Source organism: Gopherus evgoodei, chromosome 24, assembly GCF_007399415.2.
Source record: "Gopherus evgoodei ecotype Sinaloan lineage chromosome 24, rGopEvg1_v1.p, whole genome shotgun sequence".
NCBI classification, from domain to species: Eukaryota; Metazoa; Chordata; order Testudines; family Testudinidae; genus Gopherus; species Gopherus evgoodei.
This window is the reverse complement of record NC_044345.1, coordinates 9703684-9720914: the sequence shown is the minus strand read 5'-3', so window position 1 is coordinate 9720914 and position 17231 is coordinate 9703684. Positions and strand designations below refer to the sequence as shown.

At 56.5% G+C, this 17231-nt stretch overlaps 1 protein-coding gene across 1 annotated transcript in view; it reads right to left on the bottom strand.

Annotated features, from left to right (window-relative positions):
- LOC115639422 (sodium/potassium-transporting ATPase subunit alpha-2) overlaps positions 1 to 16496 on the bottom strand; it is a 34058-nt gene extending 17562 nt beyond the window's left edge. The window contains exons 1-7 of the mRNA XM_030542141.1: positions 16335 to 16496; positions 6717 to 6821; positions 5425 to 5484; positions 4342 to 4545; positions 3115 to 3228; positions 1488 to 1622; positions 353 to 470 (exon numbers count right to left, since the gene is read on the bottom strand). Coding sequence (XP_030398001.1) covers positions 353 to 470; positions 1488 to 1622; positions 3115 to 3228; positions 4342 to 4545; positions 5425 to 5484; positions 6717 to 6821; positions 16335 to 16346 — 748 coding nt within the window. The 5' untranslated portion in view covers positions 16347 to 16496. The remainder of the gene's footprint in view (positions 1 to 352; positions 471 to 1487; positions 1623 to 3114; positions 3229 to 4341; positions 4546 to 5424; positions 5485 to 6716; positions 6822 to 16334) is intronic.
- Between the last annotated feature and the right edge of the window lie 735 nt (positions 16497 to 17231).

Sequence of the window (17231 nt, the reverse complement as noted above, 5' to 3'; positions counted from 1 at the left end):
GGGCTCTCCGTTCAGCACAGCATTCCCTCTGGCATCTCTCAGCACAGCGGTCTGTGTGCCAGGGCCAGACCTTCTTGGCATTGCTGCCCAGTCGCCTGCCCGGGAACCCTCACTGGCACTGCCTCTGCAATTCTGGAGTTAGGCTGCCCTGGGGGTAATAACCCTTCTCATTTCCCCCCAGTCTGGCCATTTCAACTCCCCTTTGCTCAGTCCCTCCCCCGTCCCCCGCACACTGATTTCAGGGCTCCATAACCGCCCCAGGCTCCGTGCCGGGGCACATGTGGGACAGCCCTGCAGATCCAGGGACGGGCCCTAAATTGAGCAGGGATCAGCAGCCTCCTCCCCCCTTCACCTTCCACACAGTTGGTGGAGAAGAAGCAGATGTTGCGGGTCTCCAGGGGGTTCTCGTGGGTGAACTCGGGGGAGCGGGTCTGCGGCTCCGACTCGCCCGTCAGGGAGGAGTTATCTACCTGCCGAGGCAACGGGAGGCCGGTCAGGAGCCTCGGGGCCCAAGAGAGACAGAGATGAGAGGAACAGACAGACAGACAGATAGCACGGGGGCAATCTGCCTCAGTCATTATCCATCCCCTGTCCCTGTCATCAGCCCATAAGCCCCAATTCTGTCCTTATACACAGATGGACAAATCCCTCTGCTCTTGGGGCTCCCATGTCCCACCCCTCGAGTGCCCCCCATCCTCAGTACTAGTTCACATGGGGCCTTCTGCACAGAGCTTGGGCTGCTGGCAGGCTCCCGGAGCTGGGAACAGAACCCAGGAGTCCTGGCTCCCAGCTCTCACTGCAGGCGCCTGACAGCTGCACTGCTGGGATGGGGGTGGGGTGGGGGGGTGGAGGCATGGGAGCACGTGGACACTCGAGTTTAGGGATGGAAGGGGGGAGGGGTTCAGCAGCTGGTGGGGCGACGGTTGGATCCGGGGTGCTTATCATCGCGGGCAGGGGAGAGGATAGGGCCCTCATCAGACAGGGCTGGGGGGGGGGGGTTGGCAGTGGGGGATTCAGGGATGCTGCAACCAGGCATACAGGGACAGCCCAGCTTCACTTTCACCCCATCCCTGCAGGGGAGCCCTGGGTTTACAAGGGATCTGGAGATTCAGCCAGGCCGAGACCCTGCGACCTCCCCTGAGTCTGTCCTGACATAGCCTGCTGCCGTGGGGATCGGACAGGAGACAGAGCCCCTCTACATGCCCCCCAGTATGAGGATCTCTACAGAGTCCAAGGGGTGGGCCACAGCAGCCCTTCCAAGAAAGACGGCACCAATATCCCCCTATATGGCCCTGTGGGTAGATCTCATAGGGCCACGAGAGCAGCAAGGCCTCATAAGCCTTCTGGTGTAAGATAGACAAAGCAGGGTCCATCTGTCCGTACGGCCAAACAGAGCAGCACTGGCTGCCCTATAGTGGCCATGCCTCCCTCTCCTCTAGCCCATGGAGCCCCCACGCCAGCCTAGGGCCCAGCCCTGCCATCCTCACCTTGCAGCCATGGGAGGAGATGATGCGTAGATCAGCAGGGACCCGGTCTCCCCCCTTCACCTCCACCAGGTCTCCCACCACCACGTTCTCGGCGTTGATCTGGATCTTCTCGCCCTCCCGGATCACCAGGGCTTGCTGCCCAACGCAACCAGAAGGAGAGGTAAAGGCAAGAGCACTGCACCCAGCTCCTGCACCCCTGGAGCCCCCTGTAACTCCCCAGCCTGCTGTGCACAGCTGACCCCCATCTGCCCTGATGGGTCCCAGCCCCTCGTGGGAGAGCCCTGCAGAACAGCCCTGCCAGTAGAAGCTGTGAGCAAAGCTGCAAGTGCATGCGGTTTACCTTGCACCAGCGTGTCCTGAGCCCACCCCCACACTTACCCAGGGCTTGGCCTGCTCTGGGCTCGGGTGAAACTCCCAGTGGAGTTCTGGATTCTCACGGTGTGTGGGGGGTCACAGCTGCGCCCCCTCTTCCAGCCAGCAGAGGGAAGTGCTGCCCACCCACCACTGCAGCTGCTTCTCTGTCCCCCCCTATCCCTAGCGCTCAGCAATCAGCTCCGTTTGGATCTTCTCTCTCCGGGTTGGGACTGCCTGCCCCCGCCCCGTGGGCTCTCCTGCCGCCGACCAGGCAAGGCATGGCACAGGCCTGCTCCACTTCAGTGGGGTGACTCCCGATTTCTACCAGCGGGAGAGCGGGATCCCAGCCCATCAATGCAGCGTTTCAGAGACTGGCTGGAAGGAGGAAGCATGGAGGCCTCAGAGACTGGGACAAAATCAAAAGCTAAGCACGGTTGCATCCAAACTCAGAAATGGCCCCCTGGCTGTGCTGCCAGCTCAGGGAGGAGGTGGATCCCCCAGATGGGCTCAGGGATCCCTGGAGAGCCTCCAGCTCTGTGTTCTCTTCTCCCATCGCTCAGCGATGGCCTGGGATATTTCGGCAACAATAGCTCTTGCAACGCCATGCCCGTGCCCCTGGAATCTGGGAACTCTGGGTCTAAAGACATCAGCTGCTACTGAGCTAAAAGGCCATTTCCCCATGGCTGTCATGGGCTCATCGACTCCTATTTGTGGCCTGACTGCCACTAGAGGGAGTTCTGGAACCACACTGGCTGGGTTCCCCCCGTAAGGGACCAGCCGAGATCTTAACACCCTGAAACTGGACTTGGACCCATGTTTCCCAAATGGACCAAAATCCCAGACCCTGCCCTAAGCCTTTACAGGTGTCCCCAACCCAGATTCCACTTGTGCTGCTTGGGTCTGTCTCTCCTGTCAAGGAGATTTAGGATCAAAAGGGAGGCTTAGAGGGGAAAATTCTTCCCTCTACTGGATGAATCAGAACTGCTTGTCTGTGTGACATGGGGCCCTATATTGCTAGCAGTCAGTGAGGATCCTCCTCTAGCTCAGGAGGCTGGGCCTTAGGTGCTGGAAGACCCAGGTTCTATTCCCCCATGAAGTGGGCACTCCTAGGTAGCTGTGGGTTTGTTGCAATCAATGTTTTGTAGCTTGGCCATGACCCTTCCAGCCTGAGCTGCCTTCATTCAGATGGTCAGGCTCCTCCCTTCATTGGTGCTCCCTTCCCATGCCACGTGGTGCCAGCAGGGTGCAGAGGATGGGTGAGGGGCACTCCTACCTGTGGTACCATGTTTTTGAAGGAATCCATAATCTTGGAGCTCTTGGCCTCTTGGTAGTAGGAGAAGCAGCCAGTGACTATGACCACAGCAGCTAACACTACGCCCAGGTACAGCTGGGGAGAGAGGAAGACTATTTATATATAGGGGATTTCTTCACCCACTGCCGCAATGGATCCACCCCTGGGGTGGGATGTGGCAGCTGCTTAACAGACGCATAGTGACGCTGCCCAGCAGTTTAGGACAGGAAGTGACAAATATCTGATCCTGTGAGGAGAAGTAGGTAATTACTGGAGATGGAGTTTAGCTGGGGACCAGGGGCTAACACCCCAACTGGGATGAACAGTTGGTTCCTTAATAATCACAAGTAGTTGGGTCTTGGGATGGTGTCTCATCCCAAAGGCGAGGTCCAGGTCAGCACAGAACCCCTGGCCACTGTGCTTGGTACTGGCTCCACAGGGAGAGCACCCCCTACTGGGCCACCCTCATCATTCCCTGCTGCACAGCACCCCCTAGCACCGCACTGGAGCAGTGGGGCCAGCACTGACAGTGAAGGGAGAGCACCCTCCACCCCCCAAAACCTCCTTGCTCTCTGCAGCACTTGCAGGTCTCCCGGGCGAGATCAGCCTCAGGGTGGGATGGCTGTCGAGGCAGAGCTGCCCCTGCTCATGTTACTTCAGCTCTTATTTAGGAACCAAGGCTGAGTTATTTTGGAACCTGCCTTCAGTGCAGGGGGACAGTGAACCATTCCTCACCCATCCCCCAGTGCTGGGAGTGTCCAGGTGGGAACAGTTCAGCCCGGCTTTGCCTGCCTCGGCCAGGAGATGCTGCTCACTTGCTCTGGGTTGAGTTTGGTGAGCTGACCGAACGGATGAAATCCCTGGAGCCTGCGCCCAGGCCGGGTTCTCACAAATCTCTGGGAGGCTGGGATGAGACTCTATGGCCCTGCCATGCAAAACCTGGTCACAACCCTTGGGTAAGACCAAGCCCCTGTTCAGGACAGAGGGTCCCTCCTATAATTTCTCCCCCTCACACACACACACATGGCTTTAGGGGAAGGACAGAAGCAGGGGAGTTTCAGTGAGGTTCCATTCAGAGGTTTGTTCAACCCCCAGAAAGTCCAGGTGTGGGGTGGAGAATCCAGCTGAACCCAGCCCTGGGCCATAGGCCAGAATGACTTGGTTCCCCCAGCCCCGTGTCTGATCTGCTCCGGGTCACATGTGGCTCACGTTGTCGTTGGCCGGCTCGTCCTCCATCACGGCCTGGATGCCGTAGGCCAGGAAGCAGAGGATGGCGCCGATCCACAGCAGGATGGAGAAGCCCCCGAAGAGCTGGCGGCAGAACTTGACCCACTCAGGGGTGGTCGGCGGGGGCGTGAGGGCGTTGGGGCCATCCTGCACCAGGATCTCGGCTGCGCGGATGTTGGTCAGACCCTGCCCAGGCAGAGGGGGGTTGGAGGGATGGCAGGGGAGAGAAGGATCGACACAGAATCCAAAGGAATAACAAAACGGGAGGGCAGGAGGAAGGGACAGAAAGAGCCAGTTACGTGCTACCAGGGTTCGAAGCACCTAAAGGCCGGAGAAGCCCCTGTATCTCTGGCATTTCACACTGTTGGCCCCTCCTGCACCTGACCCAGCGGCTGGCGAAGGGAATGGAGCCACTGCCCAAGGCTCCCTCCCCCCCACGCACACACACATCACAGAGCCCTCGGGGTCCAGTTTTCCTGAATCCCCCACTGCCTAGTGCAACCAGGCTTGAGGAGGGGTCCCCGGGGGAAGCCCCTCCCTCACCCTGGCAAACACCCACACTGCAGGGGGAGGGGCTTCATCTTCCCCAGGGGGCTGCTGGGGCTTCTGGGTGGGGAATCCCTCCCCCATTGGGGCTTCTGGGGGGGACCTTTCCCTGTATTTTGAGCACCAGGTGAACGGAGTGGCCCGGACGCTGCACAGAATCTGCACCCAGGAGCCTGGGAATCAGGGCCCAGACCATCCTTCACAAGGGAAGGCTCAGGCCCCAGGCTGACCCCACCCTAAGGGAGGGGTGAAGGGAAATTCTCTCAAGATCTGGCAGGGGGTTGAGGTCAGGTGGTGCCGGAAGGGGGGAAGCAGGAGGGTACCTGCAATGGCTGATGCTGCCGCGATTGTCATCGGACAGTGGTGTGGGGCAGGATGGCAGCGCAGTCTGGGAAGTGGAAAGCAGGGAGCGAGGGGCGATAGTGGAGGGGGAGCAACGGGGAGGGGAGGTAAGTTCTGGGGAGAGGGTGATGTGGGGGAGGGGCACCAACCCACAGACACTGACATGTCCTGACTTACCCTGGACAGATCCACCTGGTATTTCCTGCCCAATTCATCCAGGGACAGCTTGTGATCGTCCTGCCAGGGGAGAAGTGAGGGAAGGTCACAGGCAGACTAACAAGAGAGCGGAATGTCCTGGGAACAGAACCAGATCCGAAAGGCCCGCCGGCAGAGCGCTGGGCCATCGGAGCCTGCTGCCCATGACTTCCTGGGGTGGGTTTTCAACCAGTTATGCACCCACCTTATAGTAGCTCCATTTAGGTTGTATTTTCCCTAGTTTGTTTATGAGGAGGTCATGCAAGACAGTATCAAAAGCCTTACTAAAGTCAAGATATACCACATCTACTGCTTAACCAGGAAAATGCCCCGTTTCGTCACACTCTCATAACCAGAAGGCATGTTACCCTGTCAAAGAAAGCGGTTAGGTGGGTTTGATACAATTTGTTTTTGACAAATCCATGCTGACTGTTTCTTACCACCTTATTATCTTCTAGATGTTTGCAAATTGATTACTTAATTATTTGCTCCATTATCTTTCCGGGTACTGAATGAAACTGACTCGTCTGTGATTCCCCGAGTTGTCCTTATTCCCCTCTTTATAGATTGGCCCTATGTTTGCCCTTTTCCAGTCCTCTAGAATCTCTCCCGTCTTCCATGACTTTTCACAGATAATTGCTAATGACTCCGATATCTCCTCAGTCAGCTCCTGGGGTATTCTAGGATGCATTTCATCAGGCCCTGGTGACTTGAAGACATCTAACTTGTCTAAGTAATTTTTAACTTGTTCTTTTCCTATTTTAGCCTCCAATGCTACCTCATTTTCACTGGCATTTGCTATGTTAGATGTCCAATCACTACTAGCCTTTTTGGTGAAAACTAAAACAAAAAAGTCATTGAACACTTCTGCCATTTCTACATTTCCAGTTATTGTTTTCCCTCCCTCATTGAGTATCAGGCCTACCCTGTCCTCAGTCTTCCTCTTGCTTCTATTTATTTGTAGACTCTATCCACCCATCCACCTGCACCATCCATCTATCCAGCAGCCAGCCACTTGCACTATCCATCCATCCATCCATCCATCCTTCCATCAACTGTTTCTGCCTTCTATTGCCTTGGTGTCTGATGCTAGGTGCTGATCACAGGGGTGACCAGCAAGATCTAGCAAGGATGTGGGGAAGCAACCTCACAGTCCCATAAGCATGGAGGGGGGTGACCTGCCTTGGGGGGGGGAACAGGTCAAGGGCCCTCCCGCACCAGGCATTGGCAGCCTGGCCCCCCAGCAGTGCCCATGGGATGGATCGGATCCTTACCAGGTTCACCTCCTTCTTCAGCTCGTCCAACTCTTTCTCCTTCTGCTTCTTCTTGCCACCGCCATTCTCGGAGGTGGTTGCCGCTGGCGAATACTCCCGCCCAACCTACCGGAGGAGAAGAAAGGGGGGCAGTGTTACCTCAGTGGGCAGGGGACCCCAGAAGCCACACAAACCCACAGGGAGGAGAAAGACACAGGGAGGAGGAGCACCCCAACTCACGGCAGCCATTCAGCAAGAAGATCACGACTAGGCATGGGAGCCCAGGACTGGCTGGGCTGTGGCCACCCCCTGGCAGGTCCAGAGCCAGGTCAGAGCATCCCCCTGGAAGAAGGTGCTGAGTGGCAAGTGGGAATGAAATACAGTGCAGATAGAGTCTCCCACCACCACCACGCCAGGTCCTCAGCCAGGACTTCAGAGCAACCAATGCAGAACAGAACCCAGCTCTGGCCACCTGGCAGCTCAGGACAGCCCAAGTGTCCGGTCCCCGGATGCTCTGGGCCTCAGACAAAACCTAGGCAGGTCTCCAGGGAACGGCATCTCCTGCAGCAGGGCCGAGACATTCCTGGTTTCTCTCCCGCAACACTTGCTGTGTCAGGTCAGGCCTGGGGGAGACGAGATGCATAAGTGGGAGAGGGGGAGTTGTGTTCCCCCCACCCCCCGCCCTGCCTGGATGCAAGAGATCAGAAAAGCAGGACCACAGCCAGGAACAGGCGAATGGATGTTTCTTCAGGCTGCTCCATCTGTGGGTCGCTCTGCTCCAATTGCCTCTCATCTTAAACTTAGATTGGAAGCTGTTTGGGGCAGGGACTGTCTCTTTGTTCTGTGTTCATATAGTGCCTAGTGCCATGGGGTCCCAGTGCATGGGTGGGGTGCTGAGGTGCTACCATAATACACCTAATAAATGATGCACAGTGCCTAGCTCCATGGCGTCCTGGTCATGGCTGCGGCTCTGACATGCTACTATAATACACCTAATAAATTATGTACAGCGCCTAGCACCATGGGGTCCTGGTCGTGGCCGGGGACAGGGAGACATGCTCTGGAAATGCTCCTCTGAGCTCTGACACTGTGAGTCACTTTCCTGCTCCATGCCTCAGTTTCCCCCTCTGCAAAGTGGGGATGATCCTGACTCCCCTCCCAGGGGTGTCAGGCTCAGCTCGCGCATGAGTGTGATGTGCTTTAAGATCATCCAAAGGATGAGCCAAAGCTCATGGCCCTGTGGATGATGGCATTCCTAGTGCCCCGGCCCCCATAGTCTGCAGGTGGCGCTCTGACAATGGCAGACTGCTTCTGCTCCACGCAGGAGCCCCAGGGCCAGAATGCCAGGAGAGAGGCTATTCCTATCCCAGCATTCCCATGCGGAGCGATCACAGGCAATGGTGGGAATCACATCAGGAATCTTGCTCTTGTGAGCTTCCTGCCCTCATTTGTGAGACCAGCAGCCTAGAGAGCTCGGGGAGACAGCTGGTGTTTGGGAACTGAACTCAAGCCTCAAATCTTCCAATGTTCACTCTGCGCTAAGCAAACAGCACATGGGGTGGGGGGGCTGGGACCTCTAGCTGTCCTGCCAATGCTGCCCTGGCATAGACAGCACTGTGCCCTGCATGCTATGCCAGTGACTTCACCCTCCCCAGGGACACTCTGCCAAAGCAGAGACACTGAATTCCCCTGGTTCCTGCTGCTTTGGGCTCCTCCTGAGGGGGCTCTGGGATTCATTACTGCGGGCCCCCGGGAGGAGGGGTGGGAGTTGTTTGAGAGGAGACTGGCACATCCTGGGATGATTGCCCTGGCCCTCCCCACACTGGTGGGCATCCGGGAGCCCAATAGGGCATAGGCCCCCAAGGGAGATGTGGGAGTCAAAGACGGGAACTCGAGCGCTCAGCTTGTGGGAGCGGGCCCAGGCAGCTGGGAAAGCAGCATTCATTCAAAGGCAGAAAATAAAGAGGACCTCAGCTCTCTGCTGTCATGGAAAAGTCCCCCCAGTGCCAAGAACAACCGCTATGAGCAAAGGGTCACATTACGGCGGGAGAGGGAGTGGGGGGGAGTAGGGATGGTGGGAAGGGAGGGAAGCATTGAAACTGTTAGGAACCTTGAAAGCAGCCAGAATTTGGGGAGAGTCCCCGGGACAAGGCCAGCCTGCCAATTGCAACTCCCCATGTATCATTATGGTGCATTTCCAGAGCATGTCTCTCTGCCCCCGGCCATGTCTGCGGGAGGCATTCTGCATAGCCCCAGCTATGATTTGAGGGTGCCTTCTTCACAGGCCCCACTGGTTTCTGCCCCCAGCTCTGAGCCTCTCCCGTTCCCCTGTATCGATCAAAGCGGAACCCTTTCCCCCGGGGCTGGGGGCGCTGGCTCCAGTTCCAGCATGCCGGACTCCCTCTCCTCCGGCTCCACTCCTGGGAACAGCCTGTAACAGAGTGAGAGCGAGGGAGACAGGTGCAGGCCCAGGGGGATCTACTGCAGTGCCATGAGAGCCAACCATTTCAAAGGCAGCCACAGCCCAGCCCCCCACCCCCATAGCTAGGGTCCGCACGGGCATCTCCCGCCGTGAGCCTGGGTCTGGGTCTGGGTCAGCAGGCTCCTTAAGAGGACGGAGTAGGAGGCTGGAGTGCACCCTCTTAAAGGAGTCTCGGATTTGCCACTCCAGATCACACCCCCTGGCCCATCTAACTCAGCAGGTCCCTGCTCTGGATCAGACCCCCTGGTCCCTCTGTCCAGTAGCCCACCTTTCTCCACATCTGAACAGGCCATTGGTTCATACTACCCTGACCTCGGCAGCTGCTGAGATACGACTTTCCTCCGCAACCCCCTTCTCCCCCTGCCCCCAGCCAGGTAGGCAATGGGGGATCTTTCCTGACCCCTGCAGCTCCCCGCCCTGCAGCATGAAAGTCAATCACCCCGATCTTGGCCCCCTTCGCATTTTACAAACATATCTCCAGTCCTTTTTGGCTCTGCCCATGCTGAGGGACCCCGGTAGCCCAGTCACGGCACTGTTTGGTGCTGCCAGTACAGGCAGGATTGCATGGTCTTGGGGCACAGCCGGTCCCCAGGGCGACTCAGTCAGTTTCATAGCTCAGACAGGGCCGTGTTTTACTGGATCCTATTTGACTTGGTGTGTTAGATCCAAATAGGGAATTATTCCCTGGGGTTTATGATCGGGGCAGCAAGGATGCCAGAGGGCCCTGGTCTGCAAGGGAAGTCATGTCTGTCTCTAGAGACTGGAGGAGAGTCTGAGCCAAAAGCTCCCCGCAGGAAGAAAGAGAGTGAGGAAGAAAGTGTCTTTCAGGCCATGAAAGGGGAAGGGAGAATAGATCCTCCTTTCTGCTCCATATAAAGGGTTGAATAGTCCTGGCACTTCCCAGGGTTCATGAGTCCAGCCTCCTGCCTGTGGTTTCCATAGCTCTTTGGGATCCTTCGCCATGCGGCAAGGAGATAGCTAAGGAGCTCTCAGGTCTGTTTGACAACCTCTTGCTCCCAGCAAAGGTCCCACACACCTTCCAGGATCTGCTGCTCCAGCTGCTGAAATGCAGCCCCTTCTGGGGTGGGATGCAGCAGCCAAGTGGAACAGAACCCCATGCCTAGCTGGGCAAGGCCCCAGGGTTAACACGCTACCTCTTGCCATAAGTACTTGGATCTTTAATGACAGCGGTGAGGCACTTACAGTCAGCCACCTCAGCCATCACCAGACCACCCCCTAAGCAGTCAGCATGGACCTTGCCCTGCTTTGGGGCTCTGGACTGGGGGCAGCAAAGCCCTCCCAAAGCTGGGCTAGCACCGGTGGGACCCCCTATCTTTCAGTCATAGAGGCTAGATTACCACAACACGGTATATCTGGTATATCTCTGGGAATATCCGTGCCCCCCTCCTCGCCCCAGCTCTCTGCCCCTCACCTTCACAACCTCCAAGTGCCAAATGATGCCCTATAGAGGGACCATCGAGCAGCAAGAGGAGACCTGGCAGAATGAGTCCCTCCCTGTAGTCAGTGGCACAGGTGAGTTAGATGCTCTGGGGCCTATCCTGAGCCCTTTGTGTCCCCCACGCCCCCCAGTCGTTCACTGGGTGCACGAGCTACAGGATCAGGGCCATTACAGGAGTGTCGCTCCTTTGGCCAGCCATGCTTCATGGGGCTGCAGTTCTAATCCCTAACACTAGAGGGGGACCCAGAGCTCCAGGCTGGGATTTACATGGGGCCAATGGCCTGGACCCCCAACACTGCCCCAGCTGTGCCTTGCCTCTTCCAGGTGACTGGGTGGGGCAGAGACCTATACAGGGAGTCGCTGGGGGCCAGATGAGGCGTGGTAAAGCCCCAGCTTGGGGAAGTTACACATGCCTGCACCATGCCCATGGTACAGAGCAGGACTGTACTAGGACTCCTGGGTTCTGTTCCCACTTCTGTGACAGACTTGTAGTGAGAACTTAAGCAAGTCCCTGCATGACGCTGTGGCTTGGTTTTCCCAGCTGGAGGCTGAGGTAATACCACTGACCAAACAGGGTGCTGTTGGGTTTAATTAACATCTGCCCAGAATGGCAAGACTCTCAAAGGGAGGGGGCTCGAGAAGCAGTGGAGTTTGGATCTGAATCCCCACGGAAGCCCTGCTGCTCCATCCCTGTCCACTCTGCCTTTCCATAGATCTCTCCTTGGCCAATGATTCCCAGGGAGGGGGGTCAAGATGTGACCCTGTGGCTCATCTACTCCATCCTCCCTCCTGCATCTCTTTCTAGCTGGCATCTCTTGGCAGGCAAGTGCCATGTCTGGGTGGCTGCACAGAGAGTTGTGAGTGAGGTACCAGACTCTGAGCTTTAGGGGCCACATCTGTCCAGCAAACACTGTCTAAATTCTCCAAATCCTGTCCCAGCAGGCAGTGAGCTCAGCATGATATGGTCGAATGGTGGGGGGGGGGGGTCACACTTCTTTGGTCCCTTGACAGCCCTGGTCATGAGTCTGTGGAGGAGCCTCCCTGAGGACACTGCAATACGCTCATGTAAATATTTCTTTTGCTGTGGCCCGCTGTCATTTTCAACAGTGCAATGAACTGGCTAGTGCATCTGATGCATGACTGCCTTCTACTGGCTGGGATACCAACTAATTAGCTGTGTGTCATAGGCCTCATACTGCTCCTAGGTAATGGGGATTCTCCTTTCACCCAGAGGTTGTTTTGGCTCAGAGGTCTGGTCCTGCTGTGGATGTGACATTTTCAGGGGTGCCACGGAACACAGAAATGTGACAATTGCGGCAGTTCTCATAGAGGAATAACAGTGAAAAACTGCACCCTGCTTCATTTATGTTTCCTGACCCCCAAAGCGTCACCAGAGCAACTGCTGTGAAATCTCTTCTTGCAAGACACTGTATCAATGCAAAATGTTGTTATTGGGTATTCATGCAGCTTTTCAGAAAATGGGTGGTTTTTGCCATGGACAATTTTGATGAAAGAAGGCCAAAAATTCCTTCTCATCTAAATTTTCCGTGGAAAAATTACGTTTTTGCACCAGAAATTCAAGTAACGAAAAATGAGCTCAGAGAAGGGGAATTAGTGCTTTCTTGGCCAAAATATTTCGGTTTTCAGGTGTTCCGGTTTTCCAACAAAAAAAGGCCCAGAAAATACACGGAAAACCAACCTTTTGCACGACAAGTTTTATTGAGTCAAAAACCTGATTTCCCGCTGAAAATAAATGTCCACAGAACATTTTCAGCCACCCCTAATTATTAGTGCGAGAGCTTGTCACGTGGCAGACCTTCAAAAAGCTCCAGATAATAAAAGAATGATAAATGCTATCGCAGGCTCAGATCCTGTGCTGAGCTCCATGTGGGCTGTTCTATGCGCCCACATGAAGATCAGGTTCTATCCCCTAGGCAGCACCCTTAGCCCTGCATGTTTCCTATGCATGTCTCCATGCTATCCCCCATTTAAGCCCCCATCCTGAGTGCTTCCTGTGGGTGCAGGAAATTGTTTTCCCTACTGAAGCTGTTTAAAGAGAAGAGTTATTTTTCAGGCAATGTGGTTTTCATTCTCCCTTCTGTGTAAGATTATTGCTTGGCTGTAAAAATACTTTTAAAAGAATCCTTCTGTGAACAGCTCTTTGCCCCTCCGTGGTGCCTCCCGCTTGGGAACGTCAAAGGTGAATGAAAATTGTGACAAACCTGTTATCATCTGGGAATGTCCCAGCTATGGGGCTTCAGAAGTACAGCAGGGATGGAACCCACACCTTCTGAGGCACAGCCCCCCTGCCATCTGAGCCTGAAGAGAATCTCTACAAGCACTGTAGGGTCTAGGATACACATCTGATCAATCCTGGATCCACCCATCAGAGGGAGACATACACATTAGCCAGTTGGTGATACTGAAGTGGCTTGCCCAAGGTCACACCACAAGTCAGTGACAGGATTGGGAACAGAACCCACAGGTCCTGACATCACCACTTTATACCCACTAGATTCCACTCTCTCCTAGACCTGGAGACAGAACCCAGGAGTCCTGACAACCAGATCCTTGCTCTCATTCTTAGATCCCATTCACCTCCCAGTACTGGAAATAGAAACGAGGAGTCCTGACGGGTAGTTCCCTAGTCTGCCTTCCTAAACTGTCACTTCATCATCCTTCTTCTACACACTATTTGCTGTATAGCCTGTTCCCTGTGTTTTTCAGTTTTCCATGAGTCTTGTGCTAGGAGCAGTGTATAAATCTCATTAATGAATTCATGCTCAATCCCTAGCTCCACAAAGGTTCCCAGGCTCTGGCATTTCCTACAGATCTGACCATTCTACATACATATATAAATCAACCCACTCTGCATTTCAGCTTCTGGGTAACTAATTAGCAAAGCAGAGTGAGGCGTTCCACTTTGCAGGTCGGAGGAATTCTGTTCCAAGGAATTTGGGGCACATGCCCCCCTCTCCCCAAACTACCCCACAGTGCTGCAAAGCCCATCCCTGATAATGCAAGGGGGGGTTGATAGCTGGGCTGGATTGCTCCTTCCGAAATGTCCCTCGTGTCTCAACAGCATTCAGGAGGCCAAGGACGTTTAAGGGGCAGTGGAGTGGAGCCAGCTTGCAGCAGTCTGGGTATTTTTTAATGCCAGCTGCAAAAAGTTCCCAAAGAGCTGAAAACACCAGGGGGGAGCCCCACTTTATTCAAACAAACTTCCTGGCTAAGCCAGCTCTCTGATCCCGGCCGTGGCATGCAGAGGACAGCTGAGCTGATTTTGCTTTTGGAACGCAGCCTATGCCTCCAAATAATCCCCCGGGGCCAATGCCCTGGCCAACTCCTTCACCCCCACCTGGAGTCTGACCCAGCCCTGGCGAGGGGGCTGTTTACCCAGCAGGTACATTGTTTGGTAAGAGGTACCCTCGTCCAGGGCCGGCACTACCATTTAGGCAGCCTAGGCAATCGCCGAGGGTGCCAGAATAATTTGTGGGCGCCGTTTCGCTGGAGGGGGCGGCAGGTGGCTCCGGTGGAGCTGCCGCAGTTGTGCCTGCGGAGGGTCCGGTGCTCCGTGGCTCCGGTGGAGCTGCCGCAGTCGTGCCTGCAGACAGTGGCTCCTTGCGCGGCTCTGGTGGACCGCCCGCAGGCACCACTGCGGCAGCTCCACTGGAGCCGCGGGACCAGAGCGCGGGGCGGCAAAATTGCCGTGCGCCTATGGTGCTCAAACCCCGAGTGCCGGTCCTGCCTCCATTGCATTGTTCGCCTGGCTGCAAAAATGTTTCCCTGCAGCGAAGGGGAGGGGGTGCATTGGAAATGGCAATTATGGAATGAGAGACCAGGCCTGGCACAGCTGGGGCCCCTGCCCAGTGCTTCAGTTGTAATGAAAGAGGTGCCAGAGCTCAAGTAATTTTTCTTTACTTTCACAACTGATGCAGTAAGCCCAGAGGTGCCAGGGCTCTGAACTGCCAGGCCCAGAGGTGCCGGGGTTATGAACTGCCAGGCCCAGAGGTGCCAGGGCTCTGAACTGCCAGGCCCAGAGGTGCCGGGGCTCTGAACTGCCAAGCCCAGAGGTGCCGGGGCCCTGAACTGCCAGGCCCAGAGGTGCCGGGGCTCTGAACTGCCAGGCCCAGAAGTGACAGGGCTCTGAACTGCCAGACCCAGAGGTACCGGGGCTCTGAACTGCCAGGCCCAGAGGTGCTGGGGCTAGGAACTGCCAAGCCCAGAGGTGCCAGGGCTCTGAACTGCCAGGCCCAGAAATGACAGGGCTATGAACTGTCAGACCCAGAGGTACCGGGGCTCTGAACAGCCAGGCCCAGAGGTGCCAGGGCTCTGAACAGCCAGGCCCAGAGGTGCCGGGGCTCTGAACTGCCAAGCCCAGAGGTGCCAGGGCTCTGAACTGCCAAGCCCAGAGGTGCCAGGGCTCTGAACTGCCAAGCCCAGAGGTGCCGGGGCCCTGAACTGCCAGGCCCAGAGGTACCGGGGCTCTGAACTGCCAGGCCCAGAAGTGACAGGGCTATGAACTGTCAGACCCAGAGGTACCGGGGCTCTGAACTGCCAGGCCCAGAGGTGCTGGGGCTAGGAACTGCCAAGCCCAGAGGTGCCGGGGCTCTGAACTGCCAGGCCCAGAAGTGACAGGGCTATGAACTGTCAGACCCAGAGGTACCGGGGCTCTGAACTGCCAGGCCCAGAAATGACAGGGCTATGAACTGTCAGACCCAGAGGTACCGGGGCTCTGAACAGCCAGGCCCAGAGGTGCCAGGGCTCTGAACAGCCAGGCCCAGAGGTGCCGGGGCTATGAAGTGCCAAGCCCAGAGGCAGGGCCACCCAGAGGGGAGGCAAATGGGGCAATTTGCCCCAGGCTCCTATGAGTTTTTCGGGGCCCCTGGAGCAGGGTCCTTCACTTGCTCCGGGGGCCCTGGAAAACTCTTGCGGGGCCCGGGCCCCCAGAGCTTCTTCCGCTTCAGGTCTTCGGCGGCGGGGGTCCTTCTGCTACAGGGTGGAAGGACCATCTGCCACCAAATTACCGCCAAAGCGGGACCCACCGCTGAAGTGCCGGGTCTTTGGCAGTAATTCAGTGGCGGGGGGCCCCCGCCTCAGGTCTTTGGGGCACTTCGGTGGTGGGTCCTGGAGTGGAAGGACCCCCCACTTCCACATTACCACCAAAGCGGGGGCCCCCTGCAGCCAAAGACCCAAGGCCCCCTGAATCCTCTGGGCAGGGCCGCCCAGAGGTGCTGGGGCTATTAACTGCCAGGCCCAGAGGTGCCAGGGCTATGAACTGCCAGGCCCAGAGGTGCTGGGGCTAGGAAGTGCCAGGCCCAGAGGTGTCGGGGCTCTGAACGGCCAGGCCCAGAGGTGCCGGCTCTCAGCCCTAGCACATATTAATCACTGGCCCTGCCTACCCTCTAAGCTGCACAAACAAACCCCATAAAGATGCATGCCCGTGTTCCCCCTTGTTTGTTGCTGCTTCACTCCTGTCTCAAACTTTGAAGGTCCCCAGTGCCTCGTTCCCCAGTCGCGTAGCTGAGGACAGACTCGGGTAGCTGGAGTTTACCCACTTCTCCTTCAGGGAATTTGGCGTTTAGTTTAGGTTTCTTTACTGCTTCTTTTTCTACCACAGCACCACTGTCGGCTTCAGTCCCATTCAAGCCATTCCCAGCACGATCCCCTTAAAACGCACTCAAGGCGTCCTACTCACCCCTTTCCCCATCTTCGCCAGGGGCTGGATGGAAGGAACGCAGGAGGAGGAAAGGAAAAATCAGTCGAGAGAGAAGACTTGCCAGCTGTCTTTAAATAGCTCCCGCCTTCGCCCCTCTCCTTCTCTGGACAGGGTCACTTGTTGAAACAGGATCTTGGGTCAAGAAAAACTCCACCCTCCTCCCACCCCTTTCTTTCTCCCCCCACCTCGAAGCCTCGTGTCTCTGCTCCGCTAGCTGGGGAGAATCCAGGGCCAGCAATGTGCTGTGCAATGTCATGGTATACACAGCCCGCCCCCCACCCCCTGCGTCTGTCGGTCGGCTGTAAGGCAGAGCTCTGTTTGGGAAGTCAAAGCGCTGCCTCAAGTCCCCCTTGGCTCCAGCGGACTGTGATAAATGAAGCTCTCCAGAGGAACCCAGCCTCCACACTCCAGGGCTTAGTAGGGGCTTTTCATACACTTCCTGAAAGGAACAGACGTGGGTTTGTTTGCGGAGTTTGGGTAATAGGTCCCTCTATGTGAGCTGTGGGGGCACACAGAATGCATGAAATCGACGATGCGCTACGTCCAGGTCTATCCTTCCACCAGCATCTATCTGTCCATCTACCTCCCACCCCCATCTCTTCCTCTTTCCCTGTGCATCCCTCTCTAGCCAGCCCCCAGTGCTGTGTTTTGCTGGGATGGTTATAGGTAAATACACAGGCAGAGCTCATATCACCTCTCCAGCTCTGGGGCAGCTGTCGCTGGCCCGGAGTGGCCCCTGAGTTTGGGAACGGCTCAGGAACTTGGCCTAGGCTCTGGGAACGGCTCGAGGACTCAGCCCAGGCTCTATGCTTGATGTGACTGGCTGTGGGGAGCTGCTCAGCTGCTGTCTGGGCTGTCCCCACTGTGTGGGCACCA